We start from the raw sequence: 12,584 nt of genomic DNA on the forward strand, positions 1-12,584 counted from the left end.
ATTCTCGTCCTTCTCAAAAGGCCACAGCTAGAGCACAAAAATAACTTTTCCCACTCCATTTTGCTTGTTCTGGGTGTAAGTATGCAAGCCTTTTGTTCTTCTGCAAAAACTAATGAAAGTTTGCAGGTGTTTCGTTCTTGTTTTTCTCCACAGCTTTCCTGGGCTTTGTTTCAGCGCCTGGGGGAGGAAGAGTTGTGAATGTGATGTGACTCACTTGACTCCTACTCTCCCTAATTCCAGTTCTGATTGGCTCTCACTTTTTATAGCAGTCTGGCTCAGGAGTACTCGAGCTTAGCTTCCCCTTCTTTCTCCTTTCCCTGCTGTTTTGTTGTGTTGTGAAGGACATGAAGCAAATGAATTCCAGCTCTCTGGTGCTGGTTTCCTTGAACTAGAGAACGGGTAGAAAATCACCATTATCCCTGAACTTCATAAACACAGCTACAGCAAAGAAAAACAACCCTGCCTGATTTTGTTGGGTACGGTAATGTAGCCTCCCATGCTGTTAATAGGTTTGTTTGGCAGGTGTAACGGGTTTCTGTTCTGTTTCTTCTTTGTTTCTCTGCTTTCTGGAAATGTTCCTGTCTCTGCTTGCTGACATAGCATTTTAAATTGCTTTATAACAGTTGATGTTTTCAGAAAGCAGCCTTAAATGACTGATCAAGGGTTGAATGTATAAAGTGAAATTTGAAGCAGATTTTGATTTTTGTGGAAACCCTTACTATTGTAATTTTTAAGTGTACATTTCCAGATAAACTAGAGTAATACGTTCAAATAGCAAATCATTCTATAAAATATAAACCAGGTTTTAAAATAGCTACAAGTGCCTGATAAATATCGCTGTAAGCAAGGGAGCTATTGTAAAACACAAGAGATGCTCCTTTAATTCCAAGCCATCAGTGTGCCCCAGAAGTCCAATGCAAGTATAAGTGGACATGTGGGCTAGTAAGGTAAATTAGCGACTTTAAGGCCTTAATTGACTGGCTGAAATAAGTAATAATTTTGGAGTACCAAATACCTTGGCCAGGACCCACAGAGTTCTAGAGGAGGAGGTAAGAATGTGGAATGTAGACCAGTACCTGTGACAGAGAACGAGGAGGTAAGAATGTGGAATGTAGACCACTTTAGACCAGTACCTGTGACAGAGATCTGAAGAATTACCTGACAAGGCCATGCCTAAACTGTTGTAACAGATGGCCACTGAACGGGCAGATTTGGCATCCAGAGTGCCTGAGACATGTTTCTTTCTGGGTTCCTGTTCTGTGAAACTACAATACAAAACTGTAGTTTGTAGAAATGGAGATGCCATAATAGTTACATTCAGGGCGACTGTTGCTGAAAACTTTTAAGCTGTTTTAAGATATAGCAGGAGTCTTCAGTGTGGTTCCCAACGACACCTTTGGGTGGGGCTAGGTGAGGCTTTTGCCCAGCAAGACTTTTGATTGGCCACTGGAGATCCAATTGGCTTTGCAGTTTCTTTAAAACATTGCTCCCCTTCAGGCTGAACATACCGAGCTCCTTCAACCTTTCCAAGTCCTTTGAGGAAAGGTTGAAGGAGCTGGGTATGTTTAGCCTGGAGAGGAGATGATTGAGAGGTGATATGATAGCCATCATCAAGTACTTGAAGGGCTGTCATATAGAAGACGGGGCAGAGTTGTTTTCTGTGGCCCCAGAAGGTTGGACCAGAACCAACGGGTTGAAATTAAATCAGAAGAGTTTTCAGCTAAACGTTAGGAAGAACTTCCTGACAGAGTGGTTTCTCAGTGGAATGGGCATCCTTGGGAGGTGGTGGGCTCTCCTCCTTTGGAGGTTTTTGAACAGACGCTAGATGGCCATCTGACAGCAATGCTGATTGTGTGAGCTTAGGCAGATCATGAGAGGGAGGGCAGGAAGGGTTGCATCAGTGCTTAGTTCTTGTGGGCCTTTCTTACATGCCCACGGAAATGCTGATCGCCACTTTTGGGCCAGGAAGCAATTTTTTCCAGGCCAGTTTGGCCAGGGATCCTGGAGGGGTTTTTTTTGCCATCTTCTGGGCAAGGAAGAGGGGTCACTGGGGTGTGAGGGGGAGGTATTTGTGAATTTCCTGCATTGTGCAAGGGGTTGGACTACATTACCCTGGAGGTCCCTTCCAACTCTATGATTCTGTGATGGCAGCTGCCACCACAGCAGAAGGATTTTCACTATGTGACTAAAGGTATGTTGCAGCAACTATTTTGTGACTGGTCATTTTGTGGTTGTGCCCACGATGTGGTGTCAAAATTCCAAATGTGTCTGCAGGCTCCTGGAAATATGGTATTTAAATCTTAGTGGAAGGTTTGAACTGCGAATTTCCTGTATCCTGAAAGCTGCTGGGTTTAGCATTTTTAAAAAAAATTGCATTGTTTTCTCAACAAGTGTAATATTCAAATTTTAAATCTTTGTAACTATTTAAGTATATGTCATTCTAACTTTTGAGGTCTAATGGAATGCCAACTTGGACTTCAGCTTTCTAAAGGGAGCAACAAAATATTCTGAATCACAATAAGTTTTGGCATGTATTTTGATTATCTTAGACACAGTAGAGTACATGACCTTATTCTCAAGTTTTTTAAATTAATATCTCCTTGAAGATTCTGGAAGTAGGATAAAGCACCATCTATGCTGATCCTACGTGTGTGCAGCTGTACTGGCACCAGTGTTCCCTCTAAGCTGAGTTAGTGTGAGCTAGCTCACAGTTTTTTAGCCTCCAGCTCACACATTTTTGTCTTAGCTCAGGACGAATGGCTCTAGAGTAGAGATGTGAAGGCCCAGAAAAAAACCGGAAAAATTCGGGGGGGAAATGGTTTTCCCTCGTTTTTCCCCTGAAGCCTTTTTTGGGTTTTTTTGAAAAATTGGAAAAATTGAAAAAAGAAAAGAAAAGAAAAAAATTGATTATGGAACATTTTATTTTAACATGATGAATAAAATGTTTTAAGACAAGGTGTTCAAATATATATATGGTATCAGATTGATCTAATTTCTGTGCACTGAGGACAAGCAAGTCCTAGGTTGCGAACTGAATTCTCCAATGCAAGAACAAGATGCATTTCTTCCTTTAGGTGGTGCTATTGTCAGAAGAAAATAAAAAGGTTTCAGTTTTGTTTTTGCATGTGGGTGGGTATTCTGTTTGTAATAACTGTTTGGATACACTATATTTTTAATATGCTAGTTGTGATAATTTCATGCGAAGTAAAAATGTCCATAGTCATATTTTATGTTCCTAAAGTAACAGAATGACTTTCAATCTAGAAAAGACAAAAGAAATGCCAATGTAGCATTTTTTTTCAATTTTCCCGAAAATTTCAATTTTCCCCCGGAAAAAAACTGGAAAAAACTGGGTTTTTTTCCGAGCTTCAAAATTTCCGGAAATTTTACATCTCTAGTCTTTATAAGGTTCTAATTCTGTCTCCATCACTGTGTTGTGTACCCCTTCTTAATATAATATCGTTAAAATTAGTGACTGCTGTTATCTGCAGAGAGCTAGTGAGAAGCACGGCCTATCCTTTTCTCGTGTCTGATTCCCTTGTCCCATTTCCTTATCTTAAGGCTTAATGAAATATACACAGGCGGCTAGAGCAAACTAATTTATGCAGTAGCCAAATTGCTCGCTCACAACTTTAATGCCAGTAGCTCACAAAGTAGAATTTCTGCTCACAAGACTCTACCACTTAGAGGGAACATTGACTGGCATTGGAAGTTGCTTACACTAATATGACTGTAATGATCTCTGTTTGAAGGTACATTCCACAATGTTGCTTGTCATTAATGCATTTATTATAAGAGCTAGTATATCAGGCTGAAGAGGTTATCAGGCAGTAAACAGTTTTTTAACTTGACAGCCTTATGTGTTGCAACTTAAGTGCTAATTTGTATTGCTTTTGTCCTCCTTTGCTAGAAAAGAGTGGTTGAACAGCTGAGGAAGAATCTTATGGTAAAGCAGGAACAGCCAGACAGCAAGTTTCAAATACAGCCATTGGCAGAAAATAAAATCCAGACGCCACAGTCACTGCAGCTACAGCAGCAGCAGACTACTGCACCCACTCCAAACCTGATTGGATCACAGGTAAAGTGCTGAAGGTTATTCAGAATGTGTTTATTACTTACGATGTCATTTTGATAATGCATAAAATAAATTGTGATGTAGCAATTCCTGATTTTTTTAAAGCCTGAAAAAGGCACAGCAAGGGGGAAATGGTGACCACAGGAAGCTGAGATAAGGCGAATGGTGCTGATGTTGGTGGGACCATGAAAAACACACACCATATTTCCATCGTGTGCAAACACTGTTTGATTCCTGTAATTCCAAAAAGATTGTATCAAACCAAGGCCCCGGTCATACAGGCCGGATATCGCCGGGGGGGCGGGCAGCGTGGCTAATTGCCCCGGCGCAGTTTGATCCGCGATTACGCGATCAGACGCACCGGCGGCACACCACGGGTCGCACGTGTCCTTCCGTCGGCGCTGGCGGGTAAACAAGGGACCGGAGGGGAATACCGTGCGCCAGCTCGATCACACCACGGGCGTCTGGAGGCAGCCCGTGGCAAACGTTTACTAGTACCTTCGAAGTACTAGTTTTTTAAGACGCATTGTTGGCGGTAAGCCACGGGTGTGCTCCACTTCCCAGATGTTGGGGTGTGATCGCGCCTGGATAATCTGCCCACCATCCGTGCCTCTCCCACAGCAACTTTGCCGTGTGACTGGGATCCAGGTTTATGAAAGATCTGAGTAAAGCAGAGGAAAACCTGGGCAGTGCACAGTTAGGGGACGATGCTGGATCAGTGCTAAAACTCCCCCAACCTGTTCCAGTTTCAGTATCAAGCCAAAGCAAGACCTCATGTGGAAGCAGGGCAAGATAGCAAAATCTGAACAGATAACATTGATAAGAAAAGTGTTCCTTCCTTCCTTGGAAGTATAAGCCATCTTTCTTGTTTAGCATAGTCACTATCATCATAAACTAGGGAACTCCTAGTGCAAGGGTGGCCAGACTTGCTTAACGTAACAGCCACACAGAATAAACATCAGATGTTTGAGAGCCGCAAGACACGAACAAATATTACACACACATTTTTACTGGGAAATATGCACATTTGTTTTTTTATTAACATTAAATTAGAATGTGTGGAAGAGCCACATGCGGCTCCCGAGCTACAGTTTGGCTACCCCGTCCCAGTGCCTACAGATCTTGATGAAAATGAGGTACTAATGAGAGGGTTTCAGAAGCACACTGTTCGTAATTGCTGCTTGTTTGAGATTCTCCTCTGATTTTTATCAGAAATATTTGACAGCTTCTTTCTTATTGCTTTGATCAGGAAACTTCTAGAGTTTATACACTAGGTAGACTCAGATGCTATTCCTCACTAGAGGAGGAAAATCTTGTTTCAAGAGCACTGAATATAAAAGTATCAGTGGAAATTATTGCTGAGTTTCTGCACTGACAGTGTGAAATTAGTCAAGGGGCAGTCGAGAAACTACTTCAAAGATTCAGTTTATTTCCTGCTGAAAAGCCAGGAAATGCTCTGTGCTCTGGGGCTGGCCTCCTCCTGTCAGCCACAGGGAGAGATTTCCGAGCTCAGTGTTTGTGCCCAAGCCAAGGGTGGGCAGTTGTAAGGGCACCATAGTGCTCCCAGGTAATATGGTGGGAATCTCTGTACTCGTTTCGAAAGAGAAGAGGAGGAGGGATCTCACATGGAGCTGATGATACTGGAATTAAGTTAATGTAGGTCGTCTCCCCGAGATTTTTAAAATTTAGTTTAGAAAGATTTACTCTGTGGGAGTCTTTAACCTATAATTAGATGCTTTAGTGGCTTTGGTTAGATGGTAGGTTTTCAGACCTGCATTTTAAGAAAAAATTGCCTAGTATGTCACAAACGATTTGTGGACTAGCAAATTCTGCTTGTAAAAAGTGCTTTTTAAAGAAGTTGACACAAATTGAAATTTAAACACAAAAGGGGTAATATGCATGAATATCTCTTAGCACTTTCGTGAGTAGACTGAATCACTGTCTATAATTTACTCTTGTTTTTGCAAAAAAGAATGTTATCTTCTTTGCATTTATGCTGTGTACTTTGGCATTAACTTCCAGGTCATTTGCTGTGTTTGTAGAAAGTTATGTTCAAAGTTAAAGAGCCCTCTAGTGAAACTCCCTTGAAATTGCTACCATTCTTTCTTACAAATGTCCAGTTAGAGCAGTTCTTATAAAGCACGGAACTACAGCACATGCTTTTCATATGTGGAGAGAATTTTGTGTGTTCTCATCCAGGTGATACTGTATCCTGGATCCACTCTGATTTCTTCCCAATTAACGTCTCAATTAGCTCTTCTATAAAAAATTGCTAAACTAATACTTCCTCATTTCAAAGAATTAAAATCAAAGCACTTTCTACATTGTACATCAATTTTAAACAGTACATTTTTGAAAGGATTCTGTGTGTGTCTAAAGCACTGTCAAGGTGCAACTGACTCAGAGTGACCTCATAGAGTTTTCAAGGCAAGCCTCTAAGCAGAGGTGCGTAGTCTTCCTCTGTGTAGTGTTCCTTGGCATTCTCATATTCTGTTTGATGTGAGATCATATGTTCTTAATACAGAAGGAGCTTTAATTTTTACCCTGAAATAGAAGTTATTCCCAAAAACCATTGGCTCTAAAATCTTAGCACTACAGAGTGATTGTTTGTTATTTCCTAGGTTCTTGAATGAATTACTCTGTGTTTTCCATGAACATTTCCCCATCACCAGGTACCTCATGGCTGTGTGTACCCTGTGTTGGACCCCAGGGACAGATTAGGGATCCTGCTGGTGTACCATCCACCCATCTTACCAGCAGGATCTCTGGCTGAGCTGACGGTGGTGGTGGTGAACTTGGCACTGAGAGACCTGGGAATGATTGTCCTTGAGGATTTTAACATACATGCTGCCTTTTCAGGTCAGGCTCAGGACTTTATGGCCCCAATGACAACCATGGATCTGTCTCAGCTTGTAATCGGCCCAACACTTGAAAAAGGACATATGTTGGACCTTCTTTTCTGCACTAAGCAGCTTGCCAGTGATCTGACTGGGGGGCTGGAAGTTCAGCCCTTGTTGTGGTAAGATCACTGTCTTTGGAAGGCACCGTTAAGCTTGCTGCCTCCTCCCTTGAAGGGGCAGTGGACTGATTTGGATGGTCTGCTCTTAGAGATTAATATGTTTTGAGGAGGCTCTGGGGGTTTGGGAAATCTCCCTGGTGACTTTGTGAAGGCCCTTGTAGCTGCATGGAATGATGGGCTGACTGGTGCTACAAAAAGAACTGCTCCTTGGTGTCCTCTTCTATGCTCTGTGAGGCTCCCAGATCCTTGGTTTCCCAGGGTGTTACCCCATGTGCTGCCTTTCACATGTATTCTTAGACATGTGTGGACTCTCTAACTTAGGTTCAGCCAAGCCTCTGTCTGAATGACAATTCTGTACCAGGGACAGGCTACAAAGAAAAGTGGAAAAGAGAGAAATTCAAAGAAGGGGGAGGGGGGGTGTTAAGAGAAAATTTACCTGTCCTCAGTCTGTAGAGCTGGATAGAATACGTTGCCTGTTTAGATGATCCAGAGGTTCTGTGCAGGGAACCTTTAGGCAGAGCTTCCAAATTCCCAAGGAAATAGTAAGAAGTTTTGCTGGTTGCAGAGGAGAGTGGAGTTGGCAGCCTGTGAGCCAGGAGAGGGATGAAATGATAGAATTTTGGCTGGCAAAACAGTGATAGTTGCAGAAGCCAGCACAAAAGAATATCAAATAAATAATTACGAAGTCCAGGGATTCAGGGTGAGTCCAGGATGAGAATCTGTGGGTTTTCTGACTTTGATAGAGTTAGGAAGGGGGTCTTCCCAGAAAGGTCACAAAAGGTGATTGCATCAAGGCAGAGTGGACAGAAGGACTGGTAGGGTGGAGGCTTCACCCATGTTTATGGCAGGTTGGTATGAGGCATTCAGACAAGGTCAGTAAAAGCAATCAAGCCCATCTAGCTGCTTGATAGTAACTAGATTTTGTACTCAGGAAGACTTATCCTTGCTGATAAAATTACACTGGTAGATCTAGGTGGGTGCAAGTCCCTGTTAGCATAGCCTGAGGAAAGCCTGACCTCACCTTTTCTAAAGCATGGCACTGCTAACTCCTAAAATGGTCTGCCATGATCTGTTAACTCACTGCCTCACCGACGTAGAAGTTCGTGGGGTGGCCATGAAGTAGTTTACCTCATTTCTCCAAGGTCGGGGACTGAGGGTAGTGCTAGGAGAGAGGGTGTCACCTAGATACCCCCTGGTATGTGGGGTCCTTCAGGGGGGCAATCCTCTCTACAATGTTATTCAACATCAACATGGGACCCCTCACCCAGTTGGTGCGGAGTTTCGGGCTGGGTTGTCATCAGTATGCAGATGACACCCAGCTGTATCTGTGGGTGGATGGATGGATGGATGGATGGATGACTGCCACCCCAGCAAATTTAGCTGAGGGGCTGGAGGTCGTGGTGAGATGGTTGAAACAGAGATGACTGAGACTGAATCCATCTAAGATGGAGGTCCTGTGGCTCGGTTGGGGGCAATGCTCCCTCTAAGCTGTGTAGTCTTGTGAGCAAAAATTCTACTGTGAACTGCTAGCATTAAAGTTGTGAGTGAGTGATTTTGCTGCTGATTTAGTTTGCTCTGGGGCCATCCTTCTTGAGCTAAGACAAAAATGTGCGAGCCGGAGGCTAAAAAACTGAGCTAGCTCACACTAACTCAGCTTAGAGGGAACACTGGTAGGGGGGACTCAGGATGGGGAAGAAGAGGAGGAGGAGGGGGAGAGGATGATGATTCTGTTCTCTCACCCATGCTCTTTAATCTATGTGTATGAGCCCACTGAGTGAGATTGTGCAGAGAACTGGGGTTGGGTGTCACCAATATGCAGATGACCACCAGCTCTATATTTCATTAACCAAGTCTCCAGATGTGTCTGTCTTGGTTCTGAACTGGTGCTTTGAGGCTGTGGTCAGGTGGCTAAGGCAGAATGAAATGAAGCTGAATCCAGACAAGACAGAAGTGATGCTGGTTGGGAAAACTGAAATTCTAGAGGGGCTGAATTCACTAGTCCTAGATGGACATATGTTGCCCTTTTTGAAACAGTTTCATAAGCTGCTAGTCTGTTTCTGAGTTCAATCCAAGGCGCTGGTTATGACCTTTAAAGCCCTTCATGATGTAAGACCCACATATTTGAGGGTCCATGTCCTTCCATATGTCCCTGTGCACCAGTGACAGTCCTCAGGCAGCCATCTGTTGGCTAACCCATTACTTACTTAGGATGGCCAGTCTGGCATTGACCAGGGCACTAGGCTTTTACGTTGTGGCTCTGGCTCTGTGGAGTGGGGTCTCTGAAGAAGTGAGAAGGGCCTCCTTCTTGGAGAAATTCAGGAGATGCTGCAAAGCTTGCCTGTTTGCCAGGGCTTTTGAGGTGGTTTGAATAGCAGGCATCTTTTAAAGGGGGGAGGGGGAGAGGGATTTGGGGCTTGTTATTTTATCTTTGGTTTTAGCTGAGGATGTTTTGTAAGCCACCTTGAACCAAGAGGAAAGATGTGATATAAATGTTTTAATAAAGAAAAAGTTATAATAAATATGTTGCATTATTTAACTAGTATCTAAAAAATTTTTAAGATGTTGATGAAATGTATGAAATGAGGGCTGCTGCATTTGCACAGCCACACAGCAGGAGTTATTTTTGAAAGAGTGCAGAAATAGAGAAATTATGTAAGCGCTGTGTGTTTTTGCAGGAGCAAAGTGTACAACGCTCACTCTTATTTGAAGTGTTTGCACAAGCCATGATTGGGAATAGGAATCAGCCTTACCCAATCATCAGTTTAATGCACAATAAATTGTTTTTTTTTTTGTTATTGATGCACACATTCCACACAGCTTCCTTCAAGATTGTGCTCCTGGTGGGAGTCCATCACATTTTAACAATGTTTAATGCCACATTTTTTTAATTTGAAGAACAGGATTCTTTCTTAAATAACGTTGATTACAATTGCAATTAATATGTGATTAAACAAGTGTGCCAGCCTTTTTTGTGATGACATGATGAACCACAGTGCTTTCTCTTTTCATCACCTCATCTCTGTCTGCCTTATGTATCTGAACTGTTATTTTTGTGACACACACCCCCCAAATTGGAAATTGTGCAGACCATTTCCTGCATTGGGTTGACTATCTACTAGGGTTAAAAAAAAAAGAATGATGCAAAAAGCAGCCCAATTACTCCTTCTTCCAAGATTTGTCATTGTTGAAAAGGAGCTTGTAGAAGTATCACACAAAAACTAAATTCCTGTTTAGGCATGCTTTACCCAGATGTTGAAAGGCCATCATAGCCCTTGTTATGTTTAATTGATTTTTAAAAGATTTCTAGTGATCCATCTAACATCATAAATTGCCAGAGTTGCCAGTCCCCCCTGGCCACAGGCGGGGGATGCGGAGGTAGGGTTGCCATATCCAGGTTGGGAAACTCCTGGAGGTTTGGGAATGAACCCCCAAAGGAAGGGGACAAAAAACTAAGCCAACCAAGTAAAAACCTCCAAAGGAAGTTTAGAAAACTAGTAAAGGGCCAAAAGTTAAAGTATAGACAAAAGTACACATGTTTATTTCAAAAACATATAAAAACCTTGTATGGGCCCAAATAAAGCCTCGTAAAATAATCAAAGTGACAAATGCACAAAAAGAACCATGTATGACCTGACGCATTTCAGCCCACAAGAGCCTTCTTCAGAGTTCAAATTGTACAGAATATGACATACTGTTACACTTGTTGTAAGTCAGTAAACAATTGCTATAGGACCAAAAATGGAATGATATACAAGACCAGATACATATTGATGTTACATTGGCCCTGATAAGGCAATTTTACTTGTACTCTTAGGACCTAAACTGGAAGGTACATATTGGCAATATTACTATCTCCAGTATATGTAATTGCTTCTGACCCAAGGCCAGATTCATTTGTGGCCCCACAAACAATTTTTTTTTGCTCATTAACTTTTTATTAATATTTTTGAAAAATTAATACAGCTTTATAAAACAGCAACATTTAAAATTTCCATATCTGGTGGAGAGTATTACAAGAGTAACGGATATTGAAGGTATCAGTATAATTTTTGGAACACATCGTTTGTTATACTTCTTGTACAACAAGAGATAAACTGACTAAAGGCTAAAGAGTGCAAACTTAGATGTGTTATAGGGTAATTTTATCTGGTGTATCGCTTAGTTCAGCCCACAAACAATTTTTGTGTGTGTGTGTCATTCAATTCCAGATTGGAACATTCCATTTTTGGTCCTATATTGATTGTTTACTGCCTTACAAGTGTAACAGGAGCTTTGTTGAATGTTGTATTCAGTACTATTTGAACTCTGAAGGAGACTTTTGTGGTCCAAAACACGTCAGGTCAAATATGTTTGTGTGTGTGTGTGTGCGTATGCGTTTGTCACTTCGAGGGGAGCGGTGGTGCAGGCAGTAAAGAGCCTGCAAAAAAGTTAAAATCTACGGGGTATAAACCCAATCTCTTCTTCTTCTTCTTCTTCTAAAAGCCTGGTGGAAGAGCTCCGTCTTGCAGGCCCTGCATTTGTAGCCCCACAAAATTTTAGTGTGTGTCATTCAATTCCAGATTGGAACATTCAATTTTGGGTCTTAGTATCAATTATTTACTGCCTTACAAGTGTAATGGAGCTTTGTTCTATGTTGTATTCTGTACTATTTGACCTCTGAAGAAGGCTGTTGTGGGCCAAAATAGTTCTTTTTGTGGGTCATATATAGTTCTTTTTGTGCATTTATCATTTTAGTTAGGAAATGAAGCCTGGAGAGGACAGGGACAGGGACCTCACTGAAGTACAATGTCATAGAGTCCATCCTCCAAAGCATCCATTTTCTCCAAGGGAATTGATCTCTGTATGGAGATGAGCTGTAATTCCAGGGGGTTTCCAGATCATACCTAGAGGCTGGTTTTCCTATTGCTTACAGTTTGTGTTATGTATGCAGCAATATAAAATTCCATAAAATATGAAGTGTAGCAGCACTAAATCTAGCCTTGGATCCCCTGAAGAATATTACTGAAACAAAAACACTTTGATTCCATTCACTGTTCCCAGCTGCATGGATGGTAGATCCTTCCTCTACAAATGGTGGTGTACTTCCACTGCTTGGCAGCAGTTTGAGACCTGGATAGGCTTCCCAAGTCCCCCTGGGGGGCAGGGAAACCCCCACCCCAGAGGCCTGTTCCCCGGCGGCGCTGGATCAGGCACCCGTGAAACGCCTCCCCGACGTGCGTGTCACCTGGAAGTGACGCGACCACGGCAGGCACGCTGGGGGCGGGGCCACAGCCATCCGAGGGAAAACTCTATGGTTTTCCCTTGTATGGCCGTGGCCCCGCCCCCAGCATGCCTGGCGTCGTCATGTCACTTCCGGGTGATGTGCATGCGGCGCGTGCGCGCACCAGACGCCGGCCAGGAGCCCCCCGCTCCCGGCGAAGATCGACTTGTCAACCCTGGACCTGGAGTTCCACCAGTCATCTAGTTCAGCCTTTTTTCAGGCTAATGAGA

General features: G+C 42.7%; 1 protein-coding gene across 1 annotated transcript in view; it reads left to right on the forward strand.

The window, feature by feature from the left end:
• PHF21A (PHD finger protein 21A) overlaps positions 1–12,584 on the forward strand; it is a 180,200-nt gene that overhangs the window by 136,517 nt on the left and 31,099 nt on the right. Inside the window, exon 5 of the mRNA XM_015408418.1 lies at positions 3,911–4,078. Coding sequence (XP_015263904.1) covers positions 3,911–4,078 — 168 coding nt within the window. The remainder of the gene's footprint in view (positions 1–3,910; positions 4,079–12,584) is intronic.

Source organism: Gekko japonicus, unplaced genomic scaffold (genome assembly GCF_001447785.1).
Source record: "Gekko japonicus isolate JY-2015 unplaced genomic scaffold, Gekko_japonicus_V1.1 scaffold84, whole genome shotgun sequence".
In the NCBI taxonomy this organism is placed as follows: domain Eukaryota; kingdom Metazoa; phylum Chordata; class Lepidosauria; order Squamata; family Gekkonidae; genus Gekko; species Gekko japonicus.